The sequence below is a fragment of the Metopolophium dirhodum genome, chromosome 1 (genome assembly GCF_019925205.1).
Source record: "Metopolophium dirhodum isolate CAU chromosome 1, ASM1992520v1, whole genome shotgun sequence".
NCBI classification, from domain to species: domain Eukaryota; kingdom Metazoa; phylum Arthropoda; class Insecta; order Hemiptera; family Aphididae; genus Metopolophium; species Metopolophium dirhodum.
Window position 1 is genome coordinate 136,244,796 of NC_083560.1, and position 27,880 is coordinate 136,272,675.

The 27,880-nt window shown below is 35.0% G+C and overlaps 2 protein-coding genes and 1 pseudogene across 2 annotated transcripts; all 3 read left to right on the plus strand.

The window, feature by feature from the left end:
• On the plus strand, positions 1-1,646 carry LOC132932558 (zinc finger MYM-type protein 1-like). Its single transcript, XM_060998945.1, has 2 exons — positions 1-34; positions 409-1,646. The coding sequence occupies exons 1-2, from the start codon at positions 1-3 to the stop codon at positions 1,644-1,646; spliced, it is 1,272 nt and encodes a 423-aa protein (XP_060854928.1).
• Positions 1,647-24,679: 23,033 nt separating this feature from the next.
• On the plus strand, positions 24,680-25,033 carry LOC132934634 (uncharacterized). Its single transcript, XM_061000962.1, has one exon. The coding sequence runs from the start codon at positions 24,680-24,682 to the stop codon at positions 25,031-25,033; it is 354 nt and encodes a 117-aa protein (XP_060856945.1).
• Positions 25,034-26,655: 1,622 nt separating this feature from the next.
• Positions 26,656-27,605, plus strand: LOC132932559 (ATP-dependent DNA helicase PIF1-like; annotated as a pseudogene).
• Positions 27,606-27,880: the final 275 nt, after the last annotated feature.

Sequence of the window (27,880 nt, forward strand, 5' to 3'; positions counted from 1 at the left end):
ATGGATAAGAATATTACAGAAACAGAAACCAACGGTAAGCAATTTTTAAACCTGTTAAAATAAATTATATATTTACCTATAGTTAAATATAATGAATTTAATCAAGGTTGAGATATTTAAAACAACTTAATAAAATTGAATTTTTATTTTATTGCAACAATAAATAAATAAATTTGTATTGTTTAGTAAAGAAATGTATACAATTTAGTATAGAATATTAAATAATTATTTGTTTTATTTTTAAATTTCTTATAAATCATTCACGTTTTAGATTTAAGTAGGTATTTTTGATTTTACTAATTTTAGTTATAAAATATATTGTAGCAGCTAATATATTAAGCTTAAATCGTATAAACTAACCAAAGGCCATCACAAAAATACCTTTTTAAATTTACCTTTAATTTATAGAAGTGGTTCCTTCAAATTCTGATACAAGTTCATCAATATCAAATACAATTATTATACCCAAAGAAAAAAATAAACATAAAGTTATTTCTACAGAGATTGCACATAATAAATTATTTGAAACAAAAACGGTATCGACTAGTGATGAGGACTATTATTCAGCTATAGACAGGAACAGAACTAATTGTGATAAAGTAGACACCATAAACATACATTTTACTGATCTTGGTACATGGCCTTTAAATATTACAGATACACAAAGAACATATTTAGTGAAAATGAGGTACAATTATTCCGAAATTCATGATTTTAGTAATTCGGAAAGAGACGGTAGAAATGTTAAGTCTGACTGGTTTTATAAGATACTTATGAATGGAAAAAAAATAAAAAGAACATGGCTCAGCTATTCTTCATATAAAAATGCACTTTTTTGTGTACCTTGTAAATTGTTTACTAAAATAGAAAACTCATCCAACATATCACAATTAGCATACACTGGCTTAACAAATTGGAAAAAAGTTACCGAAAAAATTCCATTACATGAAAATTCACCAATACATAAAAAAAATGTGTGTTCTTGGACTTCATTGGAAATGGCATTGAATCACTGCGAGGGTATAGATACAGAATTGCAAAATTCTATAAGAAAAGAAGAAGGTCACTGGAAATCCGTTTTATTGGCAATTATAGACATTATAATGCATCTAGCAATGGACGGAAGTGCATTTCGAGGATCTAATGAAATTATTTCTAGTGTGGGAACATCAAACCGAAGTGGAAAGTTTTTAAATTTAGTTAATCTAGTGTCACATTATCATGAACCATTATCAAAACATATTGAAAGACATAAAAAAGGTGGTCTTTCTTATTTTTCTCATGGTATTCAAGACGAGTTTCTAGAGATTATGGCAAAAAGAGTTAAAGATGAAATTCTTTCAAAAATAATAGAGGCGAAATATTATTCTATACTATTCGATTGTACACCGGACATTGCACATCAAGAACAAATGACCCAAGTTATTCGCTATGTTATTTTGCTTTGTATAAACAACCAGAATGAATGCGAAATCATAGAAAGTTTTTTAAAGTTTGTGCGTGTGTACAACAAAACTGGTGAATCATTAACAGAAGATATATTAGATTGTTTGACAAAAGATAATCTTAGAATATCTGACTGTAGAGGACAATCGTTTGATAACGGGTCAAATATGAGTGGAAAAATTAAAGGAGTCCAAGCATGAATTATTGAAATGAATAAACTTGCAAGATTCATCCCATGCTCAGCTCACTCCTTAAATTTAATTGGTGTTAATTGTGCAAAAAGTATACCTAAAGTAGAAACATTTTTTGGCATCGTACAGAAATTATTTAATTTCTTTTCAAGTTCAACGCAAAGATGGGATATTCTAATGAATAATTTAAAATTGTCATTGAAAGGGTATAGTACAACAAGGTGGTCAGCTAAACATCGTGCAATAAAATCATTAAATACTCAACTGGATATGGTTTTTAAAGGCTTTGACGTTCTAAAACAAGAAAAATTATCAGAAGAAACAAAATTTGATGCAGATAATTTGATAAGATCACTTAAAAGTTTTTCTTTTATTTGTATGCTTACGGTTTGGGAAAAAATTCTCAGTGCAATTGACAGGATTAATATAATTTTACAAAAACCAAAATTAACAATTGATGTAGCTGTCAAACACCTGCAAAGTCTCCTTAAAATATTAGAAAACTTTCGAGAGCAAGGTATAAATGAGGCTTTATTGGATTCAAAGAATAAAGCTGAAGTATTAGGCATAGAAACGGAATTTCCAAAAGTCAGATTACGAAAAAAGAAACTTTTACCCGGGGAAATTGCAGAAGATGAGTTTTGTAACATAAGTGAAGAAAATAAATTTTTAATAATGATTAAAAATGTTATTGACAATATCTTAATAAGGACTACGTCAAAGATTTAAATCAATGGAAAATATTGCTCAAGATTTTTCATTTTTAGATCCAACAATAATTTATTCTTGGCCTATGGAAAACTTGAAAAGAGCGGGAGTCGATTTATGCAATAAATATGAAAACGACCTCAACAAAATTGAATTCATTTCAGAACTAGAGAGCTTTAAAGAGCATGTTTACAACATAGATGACGATTTAAAAAGAGCAACATTTTTTGAAATGTTGAATTTTATTTATAAAAATAAACTTCAAGATGCATATCCAAATATATCCGTTGCTTACCAAATATATCTTACAATGCCAGTTACTTCAGCTTCGTGTGAACGAAGCTTCAGCAAATTGAAATTAATAAAAACATATTTAAGATCTACTACGGAGCAAGCAAGACTTAATAACTTATCTATTTTATCCATAGAAAATAAAATTGCAAGACAAATCAATTATGAAGATATAATTAATGATTTCGCTGCAAAAAAAGCTAGAAAAGTTAATTTTTAAATTTTCAGATTATAATTTTTTTACTTAATTAAAATAATCAAGAGAAATTTTATTTAGGTTTTTGTTTTTATATTTTTTAATGGTTGTTAACTATAATATTGACTATGATCTATAATATTATAATATAATATGTTAAGACAACGATTTAAATAAAAAATATTTGTTATATAAAAATATACTTTTGATTTGTACCTGTTTAAAAATTTTTTTAATTGTGTTGACAACCCGCAAACCCTGACCCCTGTAGCTAATACTATGTAAGGGCGCTACATTTTTATTAGCCCCGGGCGCCAAATGTCTTAGATCCGGCACTGCTCCTTCTTATCACTTTTCGCGATTTTTTTGAAAATTTTTGCAAATTTTCGTATTTACCCCCCCGGGGGTCTCCGGGCGGCCCCGTTCGGACCTTATTCGCGTTCCCCGCTAAATTTACGTACCGCGCGCGGCCGTACTTTTTTCCCGGCGGGCCCGCCGCGGTGGCGATTACGTGCAAACCGTCCGCCGCCGTCGCGCGCGTTTTTTGCCTTTGTTTTCAAGAATTCGAGTTTTAGCCCTTTCCCAGCGTCCGCCTTACCCGTTTGCCCCTTATTCGCGTTCCCCGTTACATTTATAGGTCGCACGCGGCCGTACTTGAATATTTTAGAGCGCCGCGGCGTAGAGAACGATAGCGGAAAGCGCGGCGTCGTCGCCGTCTTACCGATTTTTCCGACTTTTTCGACTAAAGTCGCGTCTCACCGCTCTCTCAAAAGTCTCACCTCCCCGTCGACGCGATATTCGCGTTCCCCGTTAAATTTACAGGTTGCACGCGGCCGTACTTCGTCCGGTACGATTCCCGGGGCCGCGGTACGGCGCCGAGTGTCGAGTGCCGATATCGCCGCCGTCGAGTAGGTATTACTATATACAGGCATAAATACATGCGTCGGAGGGTTATATTTTTTTCGCGAATATCGCGTTTTCGACGTCCGAGAGTGGCGGAGCCGGTCGTCCGCTGCCCGAAGCCGTGGGATCGCTGGCTCAAAAGCCCTCTGCGGACGCTGGGACTGCATTCGTAATTCGCCGGGACGTTGAAACGGCTTAAGAGTCATAGATTCGACACCAGTTATCATCTTAGTAGGTAGGTAGGTAGGTAAGGCGTCGATGCGGATGACCCGGGGGTCGTGGTTTCGATGCCGGCCGTCGGGAATGTCTTCAAAATTCGTGTTTTAACGCCTTCGCGCACCTCGGACGGCCCCGTTCGGACCTTATTCGCGTTCCCCGTTAAATTGTGAGGCTGCGCGCGGCCGTACTTTGTCTCGGCCCGTCCCGCCGCGGCCGAGACGACGTGCGATAGGAGTGCCGCCGTCGCCTGCGTTTTTCGATAATTTTTTCGAAAAGTCGAGTTTTAACTGTTTTGGAAACGTCTCACCTCCCGTTCGCGACTTATTCGCGTTCCCCGTTACATTTATATGCCACGCGCGGCCGTACTTGAATATCTTAGAGCGCCGCGGCGTAGAGAACGATAGCGAAAAGCGCGGCGTCGTCGCCGTCTTACCGAGTTTTCCGAGTTTTTCGACTAAAGTCGCGTCTCACCGCTCTCTCGAAAGTCTCACCTCCCCGCCGACGTGATATTCGCGTTCCCCGCTGAATTTCTAGGCCGCGGGCGGCCGGACTTCGTCCGGGACGACGCCGAGAGTGGAGTGCCGATATCGCCGCCGTCGAGTAGGTATTACTATATACAGGCATAAATACGTGCGTCGGAGGGTCCGATTTTTTCGCGTTTTCGACGTCCGAGGGTGGCGGAGCCTGTCGTCCGCCGCCCGAAGCGGTGGGATCGCCGGCTCAAAAGCCCTCCGCGGACGCCGGGACCGCGTTCGCGATTCGCCGGGACGGCGAAACGGCCTAAGAGTCATAGATTCGACGCCAGTTTTCAACTCTGTGGGTAGGTTAGGGGAGTTATGAACAGTTATGAACGTTGTCCGCGATTCGACGCAGTCGGATTGCATACCTGACGAAGTTACCCAGCCGTCGCACATTGTCCGCTATCCGACGAAGTCGGATTGCCTACTCGGACCACTGAGGTGACTGACCTGCTAGACACCCTTAAAAGACGATTGCTATATGATTTGCATAGAAGCCCGAAATGTTTTGAATTTTTTTTCACGTAATTAATTTTTCCGTTTTTGGTGACAGTTATGAACGTTGTCCGCGATTCGACGCAGTCGGATTGCATACCTGACGAAGTTACCCAGCCGTGGCACATTGTCCGCTATCCGACGAAGTCGGATTGCCCACTCGGACCACCGAGGTGACTGACCTGCTAGACACCCTTAAAAGACGATTGCTATATGATTTCCATAGAAGCCCGAAATGTTTTGAATTTTTTTTCACGTAATTAATTTTTCCGTTTTCGGTGACAGTTATGAACGTTGTCCGCGATTCGACGCAGTCGGATTGCATACCTGACGAAGTTACTCAGCCGTCGCACATTGTCCGCTATCCGACGAAGTCGGATTGCCTACTCGGACCACTGAGGTGACTGACCTGCTAGACACCCTAAAAAGACAGTTACTATATGATTTGCATAGAAGCCCGAAATGTTTTGAATTTTGCATAATTTTTTTTCACGTAATTTATTACTTAATTTTGCATTTTTGGCGACAGTTATGAACGCTGTCCGCTATTCGACGCAGTCGGATTGCATACCTGATGACGTGACCCGGCCGACGCATATTGTCTGCTGTCTGACGAAGTCGGATTGCCTACCCACACCTCTGAGGTGACTGACCTGCTAGACACCCTTAAAAGACGATTGCTATATGATTTGCATAGAAGCCCGAAGTGTTTTGAATTTTTTTCACGAAACTTATTACCTAATTTCGCGTTTTCGGCGACAGTAATGGACGCTGTCCGCGATTCGACGCAGTCGGATTGCATACCTGACGACGTGACCCGGCCGTCGCATATTGTCTGCTATCCGACGAAGTCGGATTGCCTACTCGGACCACTGAGGTGAATGACCTGCTAGACACCCTTAAAAGACGATTGCTATATAATTTGCATAGAAGCCCGAAATGTTTTGAATTTTTTTTCAAGTAATTAATTTTTCCGTTCTCGGTGACAGTAATGAACGCTGTCCGCGATTCGACGCAGTCGGATTGCATACCTGACGAAGTTACCCAGTTGTCGCACATTGTCCACCATTCACAATCCACTATTCTTATCATTAACCCAGAATCCTTATCAGAAATCCAAAATCCTTATCACTAATCCACCATCCTTATCATAAATCCACTTTTCTTATCAAAATCTAAAATCCTTATCACTTAATTTTTTCACAGATCCCTATCACTAGACCTCTGTATCACCCATACACCGCGTCGGCTTTGGTTGACGACCAGACCACAAGACCACTGCGGCATCCGACATCGACAACACTCCTCACCAACCACGGGGGGTCTGGGGGTCTCCCCCAGCGACGCTCGGAGAGCTAGTCTTATAGTATAAAACAGAAACCCGAGGGCGCAGCCTGTGGCGAATTTCCGAACTGACTTAGTGAATTTTGGTGGGAAAACGGGTTCCCGGCGTTATCACTCCTTCTTATCACTTTTCGCGATTTTTTTCAACATTTTTGCAGATTTTCGAGTTTTATCCCCCCGGGACTTCCCGGGCGGCCCCGTTCGGACCTTATTCGCGTTCCCCGCTAAATTTACATACCGCGCGCGGCCGTACTTTTTTCCCGGCGGGCCCGCCGCGGTGGCGATTACGTGCAAACCGTCCGCCGCCGTCGCGCGCGTTTTTTGCCTTTGTTTTCAAGAATTCGAGTTTTAGCCCTTTTCGAGGCGTCAGCCTTTCCCGTTTGCCCCTTATTCGCGTTCCCCGCTAAATTTGTAGGCCGCGCGCGGCCGTACTTTCACCGGTACGATTCCCGGGGCCGCGGGACGGCGCCGAGAGTCGAGTGCCGATATCGCCGCCGTCGAGTAGGTATTACTATATACAGGCAGTGCCGCAACTAGCGGGGGGACTGGGGGTGCGTAGCACCCCCAAATAGGTCTCCTTTCCACTTAAGTGGGGCCCCCAAAAACGGCAAAAACACAAAATGTTTGTTTGATAATTATATTTATGTGTGGAAATTAAATCAACAATCAATCCATAGAGTAGGTAATAAAACTACAAGAATAAAATATTATAATATTATGTAATAATAATATTAGTGTATCAATTATCATTGGGAATACCGATAACCGAGTATACTGGGGGTCACTGGATATTGTATATTTGTACGTTATAATAATATAATAAAATTAATAGATAGTGTGACCAGACGTCCCCCATTAGGGGGGATTGTCCCGTTTTTCAGAGGTGCGTCCCGCATATCTAAATATCCCACTTTTGTCCCGCATTTATGAAAATTGATGTATAGACTGTATAGTATAAAAAAAATACAGACAGTGTACATAATAAAATATTTTATCATGATTCTACACTAACACTCTACAGGACGTTGTATCTTGTATCAGACTTGCAATCATGAATTGATAATAATATTATATTCTTGTGTCACTGATTAGAATTATTATTTACTATAAATTTGGCGGCACTGCTTTGCGGCACAGAATAATATTATATTAAATGTCATTCTATAATCAATGATATGAGCAGGGTGTTATCATGGATAACATAAATGTGTAAATTCATAAATCATATTTAACCAAAATGGGCAAACCTAAACGTTTGTGTCGATTCACGCCTGAACTTCGAAATAAATACAGTTTCCTAAAAGAAATCAATGGATCTGATTCCGAACTACTATGTGGAAAATGTAAACGGACTTTCAATATTTCACACGGAGGTGGATATGATATTGAACGACATATTCAATCAATTAAACATAAATCAACAGATTTAGCCGTTTCATCAAGTAAGCCATTAACGACATATTATAAAAGTAGCGCACCAAGTTCAAGAGATTTGGAAATAGCAGCTGCAGAAGGTGCTTGGGCATACCATACAGTTTCTGAAAATCAGAGCTTTCGTTCGCATGACTGCTTTTCTAAACTCACACAGGCTTGTTTTGAACTTAAATTTCATTGTGCCAGAACAAAGTGTGAAAAAATAGTAACCAATGTTTTTGCTCCATATGCAATTGATATTCTAACTAATCAGCTTAAAAACGCAAATTGCATAAGTATTTTAACTGATGCTTCAAACCATGGAAATATTAAGTTGTTTCCTTTGCTTGTTAGATTGTTTGACCCCCTATATGGAATTCAGATAAAAATATTAAATGTCGAGTCTCAGCCTGGTGAAACTTCTGATATTATTATAAATTATATTGTAAAAACAATAGATGATAATAATATTAGAAATAAAGTAGCTGCATTTTGTGGGGACAACACCAACTGTAATTTTGGTGGTGTTTCAAGACGTGGCACTAATAATGTGTTCCATAAATTACAAGGAAAGCTGGGAAAACAATTGATTGGAGTTGGTTGTGCTGCCCATATTATCCACAATGCTATACAAACCGCTGCTGACTGTCTTCCTATTGATATAGAATGTATAATAGTAAAAATCTATTCTTTTTTTTACATTTACACTGTTAGAGTGGAAGAATTGAAAGATTTTTGTATGTTTGTAGAAATTGAGTATAAAGCTATTCTTGGCTATAGTAAAACAAGGTGGCTTTCGCTTATGCCTTCAGTAGAAAGAATTTTAAAACTATTTCCTGCTTTAAAATCTTACTTTTTGAGTCAAGATAAAGTACCTCTAATATTAAAAACATTTTTTAGCAATCCGTGTGCAGAACTATGGTTAAACTTTATTCACAGTCAAGCTGCCACATTCCATCAACATGTTTTGAACATAGAAGGCCAAAACATACTTGCAGTTGAAGTATTTAATGAGATAAAACAACTTAAAAACAACTTGATGCATAAAAAACAAAATAAATTCATTCCATTGTCTGTAAGAACACATATTAGGCAACTAGAACATGACGGATTAGTACAAGAATCTGACATTCTAACTGTAATTGAAAATTTTTATAGTACTTCCGAGCAATATTTAACATCTTGGACTTATCATTTTGAAGAACTAGAAATAATGGAATGTATTACCCTTAAAAAAGTTCCAAATTGGTCTGAAATAGAAAAGGTTGCTGAGTTCATTTCAAATAAAGGATTTTTCAATCCCAATAATGATACTGCATTATTTGATCAATTTATGCTTACATTACAGTATGTTACACAAGAAAAAATTGATGAATGGAACTTAGAAAAAAAACCCACAGATCAACGCTGGGTTTGTATTTTCAAATATTTTAAAGAAAAAGACATACAATGTGATAAAATGATAATAATAGTAGAATATGTGTTATGTCTGCCGGGTTCTAATGCATCAACTGAACGTGTTTTCAGTCACATAACAAAAATTTGGACCAAGGAAAAAACCCAGTTGAACGTGTCTACATTAAAAGCATTATTAATAACCAAGTTAAACTTTGATTACACTTGTTTGGAATTTTATGATTTGTTAAAAAAAAATAGTTTCTTACTAAAAAAAATTGTATCTAAGGATAAGTATTAAAACTGTAATTATGTTTGTAAATTAAAATAATTTTAAATTAAATTAAATGTAATGTTTATTATGTATTTGCTATTATTATATATTTACATTTTATGTACCTCTTTTTTTAAGTGTCCCCCTTTAGGATAAAATAATTATGGTCACACTATTAATAGATTACTATGCACACTGACACTATATATATATAATTGCTCAGTTGGTTGTGCCTTATCATTAGTGGAATTTTCCCGTACGTTGTTTTATTTATAGATGCGCCTGCCGCCTGGTTCGACTGCAAAATTGATACATGCACGATGCACATATTATTATAGCTTATGAGTTATGACTATTGACTAATATTTTTGATTAATATCAGTTATCACATGACTCATGAGAAATTGTTCGTATCAAAATCGTGACAAACTGATCTCTCCTTTATATATTGCACTCTTGCAGTTTGCTGTCTTCAGTCTTGAAGATTTTTGTTTTATTTTATTTGAAGTTTTTATTTCTTTTTCCGTAAAGCTTATTATTTGTATATTTTGTTATGTCTTCAAAAAGAACTTACGATAGTGGCTGTAAAAAACGTAAAGCAAAAGAACTAAAGATTGAAAATCTGAATCTCATTAGAGGTTCTATGAAAAAATTTCTACGAAAAACAAATATTTCTGGTAATTATTACTTGCCATGTGCCCTTGGCCATTTTTTCTTGTTACGAATTACCGTAATGATTTATTATTTTAGAAAATGAAGCATTGACAGACCAGAGTTCAGAAACAGCGATTTTAGATTTGTTGAGTGAAAATGTTTTGGAAAATAATTTACATATGCAAAAAGATAATGTTAATGAAAATAACATTGAAATGAATAGTGGTAAGTTTTTTTTTTCTGAAATTATTAAAGAAGGAAATGTGATTTAATTAATGTAGAAAATTCCAAATTGAGTAAATTTTATCATAATATACCAATTATAAATTAATTATTGTAGTATCTATAGTGCAATTTTACTCAATATTTAACTTTTAAAAGCTGTGTTTTAATAATAATAATAAAGCTGTTTTAATGAGTATATTAAAAAATTAAAATTAAAATAATTTATTTTTTAATATACCTTTAACATAATAAGTTACACATGTAGATTTACACTTACTTAACTTACCAACTTAAAATTTACTTAATTTTGTGGGTTTGAAAATTAAATTAAATTTTTATCAATAGCTTATTTAATTGTTGATCATTTTTAGGTAGTGAATTATCTTCAACTTTTAAAATTATAAACTCATTGAAAGAAAATACTGTTGAGGCATCTAATATGGAATCAAATTTTGGTAAGTTTAGAATTTATTTTCAAAGTTTTTATTTATTTAATTATTGAAAATTGAAGTGTTACTCTTACAAAACTTGTAATTTAGGTAGGTTCTCAAATAATAAAAAAAAAATTAAGTTATTATGTATAGATACCTACCTAACTTAGTTGTTTGTATAATATTTCATTTATCACAAAAATATGTATTAAAAAATTGTTTGTAACTAAGAATTTTAAAGTTATTTGATATAACTATTTCTATTCATTCTTTTAGAAAACAGCAAAATCCAATCACACAGTTCTATTGAAAGTAATGAGGACTTTAATAACTTAGGTATGTTTTTAGTTTTATTTATAACATAATATTTGATTTCGTATCTTGCTAATTGTTAATTAAACTAACTGTAATCTGTTTTATATTTTTAATGCCTAAAGGTACTACCTATTTTGCCCACCACTATTTATATTTATAAATTAAGAACTATTTTTATTAAATTTTAAGTTGATCAAATGCTAATACTAAGAACATTTAATCGTACTCCTTAGTCTGATCAATTTCAGTATCTACTGATTTATATCAAGAATTAATTTTATATTATTTTTTAAATGTTGAAAATTACGATGTCAAATAGATTTTTCTCAATTAATTTAAAATTTGTGATTAGGCAACAATAATATTTTAGTCTTTAAATTTAATTTACCATTATAGGTATTTCTGATGATTTTTCTTTGGATTTGAATTATGAATTTCCGACTGATCGTGGAAAGTTTCCTGATATTATTAAAAATTCCAATTTAAAAAGACAAATAATTTCGTTCGGTCCTTGCAAACCAAATATCAAATTTCCGCTTAGTACCACGTATTTTGAAGACAGTAAAGACAGCAAAAGCAGAAAATTTTCCGTTGAATATTATTTTACTACAAATTTGTCTGGCCAAAAAATACCCCGAGGCTGGCTCTGTTATTCTATTATACTTGACAAAGTATATTGTGAATCATGTTGGTTGTTTGCAGATAGAAAACATTCTTATTTCAAATCAAATTGGATAAACGGAATAGACGACTGGCAACATTTAACATTTTCTCTATCATAATTGATTCTACGCAAGATATAACCAAGATTGACCAAGTTAGTTTTATTTTTCGGTACACAATTGTTGATTATAAAGAATCTAAGTTAGAAATCAAAGAATCATTTTTAGGATTTTATCCCTTAGATAAACATGATGCTGAAGGACATGTTAATTTAATTAAAGCAGTTTTAAATACTCACAACTTGGATATTAGTAAATGCAGGGGCCAAGGTTATGATGGTGCCTCTGTAATGAGCGGTTGTTTCTCAGGTGTTCAAAAAAGAATTACAGATATAATTCCTAATGCATCATTTGTACATTGTGCTGCTCACAATTTGAATCTTGTGTTATCAGATATGGCAAAAAGTACACCAAAAATGTTAAATTTTTTTAACATTGTTCAAGATTTGTTTTTATTTTTTAGCAGTAGGGCTCCTAGATGGGCAACTTTGGCCTTAGGCGATGATGTTGCTAAAATAGTATTAAAAAAAGTGTAATTGATACAGCTTTAGTACAACTTAAATATCGTTTTATAGGTTTACAAGAGGTTGTTAATAAGTTTAATTTTTTACAACCACAAAATATGTTACAATTCAATGAAGAAAAACTTGTTAAGGCAACATATGACTTTATTATATTTTATGAAAAAGATATAAGTTCAGATTTCACAAGACAAGTATTATCAATAAAAGAAATATTAACTGATTCACTCTCAAAAATCAAAACTATTAAAGAACTAGCAAAATGCATTTTAGAAAATGATTTAGGATCTCTGTACAAAGATGTTTTAACTGCTTGTGTAATTTTTACATCATTACCCGTCACAGTAGCATCAGCAGAGCGTTCTTTTTCCAAGCTCAAAATTATAAAAAATTATTTGAGGAACTCTATGGCACAGGAAAGACTTACAAATATCAGTATACTAAATATTGAACATAACAGAACTAAAGATTTGAATATAAATCAAGTAATTGACAATTTTGCCAACAAAAAAGCTCGAAAAAAGAACTTTTTAAAATAATAATAATTTATTTATTCGTAATTTAAAATGAATAATATTTTCAAGTAAATTTTGGTTTTTTGTGTATTATATTGTTTTATACTTTTATGTTTACTAATATGTGTACCTTCCTTTTCTACTGATATAATATCATTTACATTGTACATTTTATCCGATAAGTATAATATATTACGAACTTTTAAGTAAGTTGTACTTATAACTCTCTACTTATTTATTTATTTATTGTTAATTAAACGGGCTAGAGCTCAATATTGTATAATATGTGTAATAATCATTGAGATTAAAAATAATTATAATGAGTACATGTATAAATCAAAAGGAGAAACAATTAAGAAATAATTATATTACAATAATTTGAGAAATAGAAACAAAAATGTGAATACTGATAATATCTAGTAATATAATTACAGAAATACTCAATAGTGTGAAAGTTTAAAAAAATTAATCTGGATATCATTAGCTAATTTAGTGGATCTATTTAAAGGTGCATTTTTTATATAGTTCTGATTAAGTGATTGTGAATGATATAATAGTATTCCTGATTTGTCATTGACTGACATAAAAATATATAAAACTAAGCATTTTTACATAATTTATGTAGTCATTTTACCAATCTATAAATATGTTTTTTCTGTAAGCAAGGTTGTTCATATTTAGTATTTAATATTTAGCTTATATTGTGATTGTGTGTATTTAGACACATCTTCTAAGACGTTTTATAATATTTTATTTAGGTACATACTTAATATTTTTATGATAACAATTTATGACATTCATTAGTCGTTACAGTGTAAATGCTTAAAAATTAAGTTGAAATTACAAAAGTAAGTAATTTATTGCATACTCTTTTATAATGAAGGTTTAATGTTTAAAAAACAATAAGAACAAGAATATTTAGAAAACAAAAAAAATTGACTAGGTACTCTATAAAGAATTTTCTCTAATCAAAGTAAAAATATTTTTTAGAAAAATTATAAATATAATTTATTACAGTAATAAAATTAAGTTATGACAAAATCCCATTAAAAGGGCCCCACAATAAAATTTGCACTAGGGCCCCACAAAGCCTAGTTGCGGCACTGTATACAGGCATAAATACGTGCGTCAGAGGGTCCGATATTTTTCGCGAATATCGTGTTTTCGACGTCCGAGGGTGGCGGAGCCGGTCGTCCGCTGCCCGAAGCCGTGGGATCGCCGGCGCGAAAGCCCTCTGCGGACGTCGAATCCGCGTTCGTAATTCGCCGGGACGGCGAAACGGCTTAAGAGTCATAGATTCGACACCAGTCTTTAACTCGGTAGGTAGGTAGGTAGGTAAGGCGTCGGTGCGGATGACCCGGGGGTCTTGGTTTCGATGCCGGACGCCGGGATTGAAAATAATTTGCGGCGGCCGTGTTATTTCGGAATTCTTTTTTTCGCGTTTTTTTTTTTCGGTATTTAACTTTCGCCATCGCTTCCGCCTTATCGTGATATTCGTATTTAACCAACATTTTACGTTTTTTTTTCAAAATTCGAGTTTTACGCCTATTGAAGACGTCGGACCTCCCCGTTGATGACTTATTCGCGTTCCCCGTCAGATTTTGAGTACCTTTTTGCCCTCCGCGGCCGAAACGACGCGCTTTACGTCCGCCGCCGTTGCGCGCGTTTTTTGCCTTTTTTTTAAAATATTCGAGTTTTAGCCCTTTTCGAGGGGTCTGCCCTCCCCGTTTGCCCCTTATTCGCGTTCCCCGCTAAATCTATAGGCCGTACTTCCTCCGGGACGAGTTCCGAGGCCGCGGGACGACGCCGAGAGCCGAGTGCCCATATCGCCGCCGTCGAGTGGGTAATACTATATACAGGCATAAATACGTGCGTCGGAGGGTTTGATTTCGACGTCCGAGGGTGGCGGAGCCGGTCGTCCGCTGCCCAAAGCGGTGGGATCGCTGGCTCAAAAGCCCTCTGCGGACGCTGGGACCGCGTTCGTAATTCGCCGGGACGTTGAAACGGCTTAACAGTCATAGATTCGACGCCAGTCATCAACTCAGTAGGTAGGTAGGTAGTTAAGGCGTCGGTGCGGATGACCCGGGGGTCGTGGTTTCGATGCCGGACGCCCGGATTGAAGATAATTTGCGGCGGCCGTGTTAATTTGGAATTTTTTTTCGTAATTTATCTTTTGCTATCACACTCAACGAAAGGTAATTTGTAATTATGGAATAGTAATTAAGAATGATAATTGATAATCATTAGTGTGCCTGTGTATTTACGTGTAAAATTAACTCAGATGTATAATACGACAACATATTATAAATGTACCTATACAGTATGTAGGTAGTTTGTATTTTTAAGCTATTACACAATAATATGTGCTGTTGACTTTATATACAATTATTATTATATTATAATTGACTATACGTTATATTATGACATATTATACATATATATATATCGATTAACTGGGAAGTCAGTTGGTAATTGATGGACTATATTATTATATATTTAGAAGTGTGGATTTATTAATTCACATAGGTAGGTATTTTTCGGTATTTATTGCTTAGGTCATTAATACAATTTTTTTTTATATTACAGCTTAAAGCGAGATAGTTGGTCGAGTTGATTCAATAGCTACCTACGAGCAGTATGTGTTTTCAACAATGTTGTCCGTGAATATACACACTATAATATTTGTTGTGGTTGTTTTGCGTAATTAATATGCATAAGTATGTGTATATTGTGTGTTTGTGGGTATGTGTGTGTGTGTGTGTATGCAATATATCACTGCAATACCACGTAGTTGTTACAGTATGACCAGTAGATTATGATTATACGCATTCGTCCTCGGTGGTGTGGTGGTGTGGGGGGGACAACTTTAGCGACGCGGTGCGCGTCCGTGTTATCCAACGTCATCTCGTGACCGGCGCTCTCGCAACGCACATTTACGAACACAGAAAAGTAACTATAAAGTGATAGAGTTTGTTGTTTAGAGCTTTTCTCCGTGTTTTGGTGTGCTTTGTTTTGGGCGCTTTTCATACCGGTGAGTACAAGTCAAGATAGGCACTATAATATTCAGATTACCTTTTCCGCACACACGTGTATTCGCGGTAGCGCGTGCCGTTTAACTACCTACACACACATCGTTTTCCGTTATTTTGACCACGTCGCTTTTTTTGTTTTTGATACCGCAGTTTCATTGTACTTTTTTAACTTTTTTATAGCCGCATTCGTATTGACAATTATCAGTTGCTCTGATCGACGTAAGCCCGTTGGCCGTTTCGGCGACTATTTTTTTTCATGACATGTTTTTAGTCGCTTTAGCATATTTTTACGCAAACAGTTAGGTGTGCTACGACGAGCTGGGTATGTCATTTTTCACATTTTCCTATTTTCTCTTACGTAGGGGAGCCCGGGTACAATTGTAACATTTTCCATACTATTATTTTTTTATGAGAAAATTTAAACTTTTTAGCATTGATCTTGCACTCAACTGATTCAGTAACTTGTAATCTTAAGAAATATGTATAAATTGAACATTAACTTCCACAGGTGAATCTGTATAATCTGATTTAAAAAAAAAAAAAAAAATGTTACAATTGTACCCGGTTCTGGGTCAATTGTAACAGTACTAGGGGACAAATGTAACACATATATAATATATTAATCAAAATTAGATTTTTAATAGTATAAGCCTTTATTACTAAACATAACAATTAAAAAACAGTGGTAGAACATACTTTATATAATAATAAAGAACAAGTTATAATATTTTTTTATTTTGAGCCTTTATAACAAAATAATAAAATCAAAAAACAGTGGTAGAACATACCGAATATAATAATAACGAACAAGTTATAATATTTTTATAGTTTGAGCCTTTATAACAAAATATAAAAATTTAAAAATAGTAGTAAAACTTACTTAATAAAATAATAAAATAATATAAAGTTTATTAAAAGATTATAACTTAAAAATAATTTATTAAAACAATATCAGTCACATTGTTACAATATTAATAGTTAAATATCATCAGCCTCACAATTATCACAGATATAAAATACAGTTAAGTTGTTTTTAGTACAAGCTTCATGAGACCAAAGTTTGCACCTATGACATTGAATCCATGATTCTCCACTTTTACTTTTTGAATAAAGTTCTGAACAAACCGTACAAAAAGCATCATCATCTTCATCACTTTCATCAACTATCTTATTTTTCTTTTTTTTTGTGGCTTTGGATGTTTGTTTATTTTTTCTAGCCTCTGTATATAATAGTTTGCGTTTAGCAATTTTATTTTTTTTGTTAGCATTTTGTTCAATTTCATTCTTTTCTGGTGTGTCTGTTAGTATTTTAGTTGTTCCTTTTTTTCTCCCACCTTTTTTTGCCATTTTTTGTGCTAATTGGGCTTTAGGATAAGGTCTAATACTTTCAGGTGATATAGTTATTGGTTGTTGACTTAATGTTTCAGTTATTATGTTTGTTATAACTGTTTCTGTGTTATCAGATGTTTCATTAGGTTGCATATTATCTGTACTATCTAATACAATGTTTGTAACAGTTGATGGTGCATATTCATCGTCATTAAACACATTTCTATTGAATGGCCATACACCAGACACAGAAAAACCATTTATAATATTTTTTGGTGTAGCTGCGTTTACAAGGGCATTAGAAGTAACAGAAGGCAAATCATATATAGTAAACCTTTTACCAGGGTTGCTCTTTATCCAAGAATCCATTTCTTGGTTAATAAATTTTTTGAATGGACCAAACACTGACCTGTCTAAAGGTTGAAGTTTGTGGGAGCAATGAGGGGGGAATGAAAGCAACACCACACCATTATCTCTACAAAAATCTATAACTGGTAAATATAAATGTGATTCGTGGTTATCTAATAGTATCAGCACCTTTTTTTCTTGTGTGGGTCTTACATGGTTGACAAAATGTTGCATGAATTCTAAGAATTGGTCTCCTTGCATCCACCCTGATTTATTTGATGTGCCTACACACCCTGGTGGCCCTCCTCTAATAAAATGATCTTTATAATTCACTCTAGGGAAGACAAACATAGGTGGTATAGTATTTCCTAGAGCACTTACTGCTAAGCACATTGTAACCAATGTTCCACGTTCAGATGATGTAATTGCTCCTACTTGTTTTTTTCCTTTTTGTGCTACTATTTTACCAGGATTTTGCACAGTAGTTATCCCAGTTTCATCTAAGTTATATATCTGATGTGCTTCAAATTTATATTTCATAAGAACTGAATCATATTTATCCATAAATTTTTTAACATTAACTGGGTTGAAGTTCATTGCCCTAGCTAAACTAGTAGCCTCTGGTTTTCTTATGGATAATGTATTGTTGCGTTTTAAGAAACTAGAAAACCAATCATCACCTGCAAATTCATATTTGGTCCAACTAGGTGGTATTTTTAAATCTAATTTAATTGCAAATTCATAAACAAGTTTTTTTACATCTTTGGGGCTCAATCCAAAGTACATGTCAGCACAATTTTTTAAGTAATTTGTTAACATTGATTCTTGTAAATTGGTAAATATTCGGGTGTGAGGGCGATAACCACATTCAGGTAGAGGACCACCAGTATCACGGTGAGCTTTCAATTTTTTTATGTAGCGATTTAAACTTACATGACAAATTTCAAATTGATTTGCAACTGATCGTTCAGATTTATTTTCTTTAATACAGATTTCTGCAGCTCTCTTTATGGCTTCACTATTATTGCCTCTATTTGTTGTTCTTTGTCTTATTCGTGGCATGGCTATTACCTATAACAAAGAATAATGAATAACTGCTTCTTACAAATATAAATTTAATAAACAATAATAAAATGTTACATTTGTCCCCCGCTTAACTGTTACAATTGTCCCCAATCAATATTTATGTAAGAAAGTAAATATAAAAAAAAATACTTACTACGCACAGACCAGACAAGACAATCAAGTTAAAGAACACTTCTTTCCTTATATAAATATAACAGTAACTAGATATTATAAATAAATAACAACGTTTAAATAAAAAAATACGACAAAATATTTTATTTACAAACTGAGTTGATAAACGTATTTTATTATTTTTCTGATAAGGACAATATGATATTGCCGTATTGATGAAGGGGAACTAGTTGCTATTACAGTGGGACAACTGTCGTATTTTTGCCATATTTTAAAATCTAACCTAGAGGAGAAAATCAACGATGTTACAATTGACCCGTGTTACATTTGTACCCGGTCTCCCCTACATTACAATGTAAGGTGTATACCTATTAATTCTAAAAATACATCAACACTGATAACAGACTGATACCGTCGTTATATTCGATTACAACGATTTTTTTTTTTTGAACGAGTTTTTCATATTATTTACTATTTAGTATATTTTACTTTTTACTTATATAAATAAATCTGATACATTTACTATAACCTGTTCGTGATGTCTTTAGGCTATTCAATATGGTCAAACGCTGCATTCTATGCGGAATCGTGGACGACATCAACGGCGTTTCAATACACGGGTATTTACGATTTCACAAAACACGTCAATGAATATCAATGTAATAAAATCAATAATATGTCACCTTTAGATTTCCAACCGACGTGCGTCGTCGTCTTGAGTGGGTGGCATTTGTGGTGGCCCAGGGTTTTGCTGTGAACCACACCTCCAAGGTGTGTTCAAGGCACTTTATTCCGGGTTATGACTACCCTGTAGGAAATGCACATCGCCGCCGTCTGTTGCACACAGCACTGCCGTCTTTGGTGAGTATAAATTTTATTATGGTGGACCTCGACACTTTGTCACTATTACTGCCGTGTACTCCCATAAGTTTAATGTACTGTGTATTTCAAACTTGATTTAATAACTTAACTCAATGACATTCAACTATTTTGTAGCAACATACAAGTATACTACTAAACATAATAAATAGGTATGTACTACGGTTCTGTAACAAAGGTCATGATAATATCACATTGATATACATTTTGATCATTTACAATATGGGATTGACTTAATATAGTGTTTTTCAGATAGTGTCTTAAACACTACCTACTTGTATACTTCGTTATTCAATTGCGTTACTGCTGTTCAACATTGTAATTGGATATTAAACACTGGGTAAAGCTTATTTTAATACATTAACTAAAATTATTACGGGTATATTGACTTAACCTAAACAGAGTGCTTGACGTTTTCTTACATGAATTTACATTTTCTTAATACAACTACTACACAAAGTATTACTTGACTCATTACTGGATATGTATTTTATCATTTAAGAACATGTGTCACATCTGTTAGCAATGTTAAGATTATTTCAATACTTTCTTTAACTTTGATTAAAATAAAATATGTACACTGTACACCCTATACACTACAGTGTAATATTACTACTAATGTGTGGTAAAAGGTCACGTTAAACTGCCATCTCATACACAATTGTAGGTAGTGTGAGTTACAATTATCTCACTTTGTTTCAAACGTTATTTAATTCATCAACTTTTACTACGGTGTGCATTAAAATATCACATGTGTTTATTATTTCACAGCGGCTACAGTTTGATGCTTTACTAGACTGCAAACCAAATACAATAGGTACTTTTATTGTTGTTGGTTAACATTCTGTGTTAAATTATATTATATAATGTTGTTCAATTGGACTTTTTTCTATCAAAATGTCATGTTAAACTGTATATTATCTACTCATACACAATGGGTAGTGTAAGTTACAGTTAACTCACTGTATTTCAACTTTTATTTTGGGTGTTCACAACCAATAAACAACATACTTCACACACTTCTTAATATTACCACCACTCACTACTTACTACTGACCTAGGTTTACTCTCCTTTATTTGTAAGTTGGGTACTAGATAGGTATTTTATCATTTCACATGTGGTACTCTTAGACTTAGACTTACTATAACATGTATACTTTTATGGGTGTATCATAAACCTTAAATTATCATGCAATTTCACTTTAACACTTACTGTTATACAGTAAGATTATTTCAATACTTTCTTGACTTTATTTGTATGACTAACTTTGTTTAAAATAAAATATGTACACTGTGCACCCTGTGTATTATTTGATAGGTGTACTTAATTTTATCACATTGAAGACTCTTTAAAAAATAATTTGAATCATATCATGTATGCTTCTATTAGTGTAACATAAACCTTATATTCAACTTATCATGTGATTTAATATAAATGCACTTATTGCATATGACACTTACTGTTAAAGAGTACAATACGTTTTTAAAATGTAAGTCATTGTCCACTCATACACAATTGTAGGTAGTGTGAGTTACAATTATCTCACTTAGTTTTAAATATTACCTAATACATCAACTTTTACTAAGGTGTGCATTAAAATGTGTTTATTATTTATATACACCCATGTGGTAGGTATTTCACAGTGGCTACAGTTTGATACTTTACTAGACTGCAAACCAAATCCAATAGCCTACTTGCATTCTGTATAAAATTATAATCTTTTTTTGTTATTGCTTTTATTCTTTAAACAATTACGAACAACATTGTTGTTTTATTGCATATTAAACACTGGGTCAATCTTATTGTGATTCATTAGGTAACTAAAACAACCTATATAATGTTGTTCAGTTGGACTTTTTTCATTTCAAAATGTCATGTTAAACTGTATATTATCTACTCATACGCAATGGGTAGTGTAATTTCCAGTTAACTCACTGTATTTTCACTTTTATTATGGGTGTTTACAACCAATAAACAAAATACTTAAACGTTTCCTCACACTGTTCTTAATATTATTACTACTACTACTCACTACTTATTACTGACCTAGGTTTAATCTCCTGTAGTTTGAGTTACAATTATCTCACTTTATTTTAAATGTTACCTACTACATGAACTTTTGTGCATTAAAATGTGTTTATTATTTCAATTTACCCATGTGGGCGGTATTTCACAGTGGCTACAGTTTGATACTACTCTAGCTAAGTCTACTAAGCTTACTACACTTCACACACATTTATAATATATATATATTTATTATTATGTATTATGTTAATTATACAATTATAGAGTTAAATGCAGTTAAATGGAGTCTGTCTAAGTATAAAAATATACATGTCTATATTTGTTCCAGGAACATGCGTGAGGTGTGGCTGGCAGAAAGAGACCTAGCCGACGCCGATCCCGCAGGTGTGCGACCTAGGCCAGTGACGATGCATTTTGTCCGAGATGCGGCCCGGGACGACGGGCGAAACAACCTGCCTACCGCAAACGAAGTTGCGGCCGTGTTCGTAGGTGAAGGGGGTCGTCCGCCAAGAGACATTAATCTGGTCATCTACGATACGAATCCAATCAACCCGCAACACAGGATGCAAACCATACCAGCGGGTTAGTTAATAATTATTTACTAAAAACACAATTTTTTACACAGCTGTCTCAAATTGTTCACTTATATTCACTATATTTATTGCACATTAATATCAACACCATCAAATAGAATCATAGTTTTTGTTGTACAGTAAAGCTGACACTGCGATTTTAAATTTACATTAAGTATACACTACATTTTGGACATTATTTTGAAATATAATTACTTAATAACTAATTCGTTAGGTCAAAACCGACCTTAACCCGTTCACTTGTGCAGTAATACTTTACTAAATTACATCATTATACATTAAATACAGCGGGGATCAACATATAGTACTTATCACGTGTATCATCAATAAAATAATATAAGGATACTGAACAAGCTATTTAGCTAGAGAGATTACACAGCATATACAATTTACTATTTATTTATTTATTCAAACAGTTTTAAATCAAACATTATAACAATTTTTAACAAAAAAATAATAAAATAATATGATATAATTATAAAAAGACTCGATACAATTATAACAAAAATGAGAAACTTATAAACTATGTAATTGAGATAACAAATTAGTTACCTTAGATACCTCTTAAAATTAATTTCTAGATTATTGAAATAAGTTGGTCCTAAATAGTCTAGAAATATCTGACCAATACTGTTTTTTGAATAATTGATATTTAGGTTGTATCTTATAGATTCACGTTTATTTATGTATATCAAATAAAATTGGTGGTTTTAGTGTGTTTTCAGAGGTACCACCCCATATAGTTATCCCATATTGTAAAATAGATTGATATAGTGTCAAGTAATAATAGTTCGTAAGCGCATATTAATATGTTCCATCTCAAATTGCAGTCTTAATATTAAACCTAATTATCTGACTTTTATCTCTTAACTTTAAAATAATATGCACTGTCAGTTTTATGACTATCATTTTATATTATTAGTTTGTGCTTAGAAAACTGAGTACAATTATAAATAGAAAACGCAACAAAAACAGTTTTTTTCAGAATTAATAGTACATTTTACTTAGTTTTTACTTTTTTAAATTAAGGTTCTGAATGAATCTATTAAATTCTATTACTTTTACAATCTGAGGTAAAATTATTTTAATAAGCTTTACTTATATTTTGACAAATCCTGCAGCGGTCTCCTATTTTTTGAAGGATAATTATATTATTGTTCGCATCTCCGATGATAAGTGTCGTTCAAAGATTTATCAGTGATTAGAATGTTAGATAGACAGGCCAGGAATTCTATTCAGGACATAATTTAATCATAATAGATCAGGTATTGCTATTCGAGCTAGGGGACCTATGTATACATAAAATATTAGATAAAGTTAAATTAACAATATTAAATTCAAACCATATAATATTCATCTTGTAGTGATAGTATGACAATAAGTCGTGTTATGATTCGTATGTAGTGTACTATATAATTTATCAATAATCAAACATAATATAGTCACATTAATTCGGTGCTTAATTTCATGATTTGTTTGGACTTCATAACAGACATCACTTACAAATATACACTATAAATCCTTGGAATACAAAGAGATCAGAGTTAATATTTTAATAACCTTTCTTTTGCGGTTATATACTCACAACACAATCACAACTCCATCCTCTAACCTCCAGCTACTACAAATCGTTGATTTAGCAATTCACTTTAAATAATATATACCATTCGTTACATTTCACAAGGGTCGTGTCACTCGGATCCGATGTTGTATCCGCTGTTTTTCCCGTACGGCGAGGCCGGTTGGCATAACGTGATGTTGCAAGCGGGCAACCGACGAAACAATGTCCGCAATCGCAACAGTATCAGAGAGTTTGCGTCCTACCGTTTGGCTGTTAGATATCAGGGAAATAACGACCAAAGGCATGAACTGTTTAGTTTATTACATCAAGGTCGGTTCTTGTTGCAGATGTATGTGTGCGACCAGTATGTTCGAATGGAGTCGAACAATCTGAACTACATACATTTGCACCAGAGGGATCTCCTCGCCGAAGCGTATCAAGGGCTCATGGACCATGTGAACCAACAGCTCCACGTCGATCCCATGGCGGTCGGGCGTAGGGTCATATGGCCGTCGACGTTCACGGGTAGCGACCGATTCAACAAGATGAATTATCAAGACGCCATCACCATAGTGCGTACCAAAGGGAAACCCGACCTGTTCATAACGTTTACGTGCAATCCCAGCTGGCCAGAGATCACTGAAAACCTGGCTGCCCACAGCACGGCAAGCGACAGGCCGGACCTGGTGGCCAGAGTTTTCAACAGGAAGCTACAGGAGCTAATAGTTGACATAACTGTGAATCGTGTGTTTGGTAATGTCGGCGCTTACGTGAACACTATCAAGTTTCAGAAACGTGGTCTGCCCCATGCGCATATACTGATAATCCTGGCGGAGGACTGTAAGTTCCGCACGGCCAAGGACGTGGACGACGTGGTTTGCGCCTTCTTGCCGGACCCCGCAATCGACATGCGCCTACACGACTGCGTCAAGTCTCACATGATCCACGGGCCGTGTGGAACAGTCAATCCACAGTGTCCGTGCATGGTGGACAACAAATGCTCCAAAGATTTCCCGAAAGCGTACGCAGAGGAGACTGTGTACGTTGCGGACGGCGGATATCCAAAGTACCGCCGACCGGATGACGGCCGGGTGGTACTTGTGAGAGGTCGTGAGGTTGGTAACGAGTGTGTAGTGCCATACAACCCTTACCTTCTGGCCAAGTATGACGCGCACATCAACGTCGAGATATGCACGTCCATAAAGAGTGTCATGTATATCTACAAGTATATATACAAGGGACACGACCGTGTGACGTTGGAAGTTCAGGACCAGGATGAGATTGCCAAGTGAGTCTTAACTTAATTTTATAATTTACATATTTCTAAATTTAGGTATAATGATTATAATAGTATATTGTATATGTTTATTTAGTGTGTTTACTACTTTTTATGTTCAGGAATTTTAAATATTAAATTGGACAATTTTTAAAATTCACATAAAAATCTTAAATTTAAAAATTCTGTTACTTAATTACATTTGTTTTTATTCCATTGTATTACTCTTGTTTTGTTTTTAATTTTAAATATGTACACGTTTTAGTTTGAAATAATAAAATTACTTTGGTTTGACATTGGCTAAAAACTAAAATTTTAATGATTAAAGAACTTTACTTTTTTATGAAAACATTTCTACATTTTAATAAGAATATTCAGTTGAGCAAAACTTTAGGAACTTCTACATTTATAAACTATTATTATTATTATACAGTAATAAACATCAATTGAATAAATAGTTAACTAATAAATCATTTATTAATTTTTAATAATTCCCATCAATAGTGTCTAAGATTTTTATAATTTTATATTACATTTAATCCTTTTTTTCATGTGTCTTCATTCAAGCTGTGTATAATAAACATTTTATTGCATACAGTATTAAACATAAATTAAATAAATAGTTAATTAATAAATGATTTAATAGTGTCTTAAGATTTTTATAATATTATATATTAATTAATATGTAGGTTGTACCTTATATTATGTACTTCTACAGAGAGTTCTATAGGTGGTCTACATTATTATTGATAGATTTTTATTACCATTCCATCATTATTAGCATATAACAATATTTTATGCATGTGTCATTTTTAGCAGTGTGTCCAGTGTGTATGAATTATTTAACTCACTATTTTTTAGGTTTTTAGGGTAGTTGTAATCGTTTACCGATAACTTTTAGTTTTTTTACTATTGTATACTAGCTATATTATATACTTAACATTTAATGTGTGTTCTTTAGGTATTATTATTATTACATTAAATTTGTTATTTTATGCTTTTCCATTCAAGTTGTTTATACACATTACATTGCATACAGAACTAAACATCATTGACATTAAGTACACCAATTAACTAACATACCTAATAGATATAAATTTTGGTTTATAACCTGATCTAAGTTTAACCGTGATCACATAATATACTGTCTCAAATTGTAAACTTCATAACACTGTTATCACCTTGATCACCTAATATACTACTAATATACTAATACCAACTCTGTAAATTATAGATTAAATTGTATACTTTTATAACTAACCGGCACGGTGGGCCCCACAAGTAGACGCCTTGAACGCCGAACAGCGAACGGTGTACGACCGCGTGATGGCGGCCGTCGACGACCAACGCGAGGTGGCGAAAACTTTCTTCGTCGACGGACCCGGGGGTACCGGAAAAACGACGCTGTACGGATGCCTGATATGGGCGCTTCGGCACCGACCTCCGCAGCGGGAGGTGTTGTGCGTGGCGTTCACCGGTATCGCCGCGTCGCTCATGGACGGCGGCATGACCGTACACTCGACGTTCGGACTGCCTTTCGGCACGCTGACCGAAGACTCGACGTCCAGCGTCACCATGCAGTCCGAGCGAGCGCAAAAGATACGCAACGCGGCGCTCATCGTCTGGGACGAAGCCCCAATGTCGCCGGGACTGCAACTGACGGTGGTGGACCGCCTGCTCAGGGACGTCATGGCATCGGAATTACCGTTCGGCGGTAAAACCATGCTGTTCGCCGGCGACTTCAGGCAGATATTGCCCGTGGTCCGGAGAGGGACGAGAGCCGAGATCGTCATGTCGTCGATCAAGGAAAACGGTCTTTGGCGCGTCATATGGAGCGCTTCAATCTGGTCCAGAACATGCGTGCGGACCACGACGCGGACTTTGCGACTTGGTTGCTTGAGCTCGGCAACGGCCAACTGCCCGCGGTCGACGGCGTTCCGAACACCGTGCAAATCCCGCGGCAAATGGTATGCGACGTTGATGATTTGATCGATTTCGTGTACCCGCAGCAAATGTCGTTGGCCAACGTCGACGAATTCGCTCGGAGAATCGTTGTGTGTCCCACCAACGAAGACTGTAGAGGTGTCAACAGGGACGTGCTGGAGCGCGTCGACGGTGCTCAGATGAGCTACACTGCCGTCGACACCATGATGGCGGACGATCCCGACGAAGTGGCCAATTTTCCCACGGAGTTCCTCAACAGCTTGGAACCGGACGGCCTGCCGCCGTACCGGCTGACGTTGAAGGTGGGGTGCATCGTGATGTTGCTCAGAAATCTCGATCCGAGGAGACGACTGTGCAACGGTACGAGGTTGGTGGTCACCGAACTGCGGCGTCACAATTTCAAGGCTAGGATTTTGGGCGGTGAAGCACAGGACGACGACATCGTCGTGCCCAAGATACCGCTCACGTCCAGCGGTGAGGACGACCTGCCCATCTTACTGCGGCGCCTTCAATTCCCGGTGAGATTGTCGTTCGCCATGACCATCAACAAGTCGCAGGGTCAGACGTTCGACCGTGTAGGTTTGTTACTGACGTCGCCTGTGTTCACGCACGGGCAACTGTCCCACACAGCATTTAGGTTATGATTATATTTTCAAAATATTCTCTCGTCATCAACACGAAAATATTCTTACTAATTTATTTTAAAAATCTTTTCTAATAGCTTCAATGAAAATATTTTAAGTAATTTATTTTAGAAATAGTTTCTCATAGTATCCTCTAAAATGTTTTCAGTAATTTATCTTAGAAATATTTTCTAATAGTTCATATCTGAAATATTTAAGTAACTTATTTTAGAAATATTTTTTTATCATACTGACTGAGATATTATTTTAGATATTCTGATAATGCGAGCGTGCTC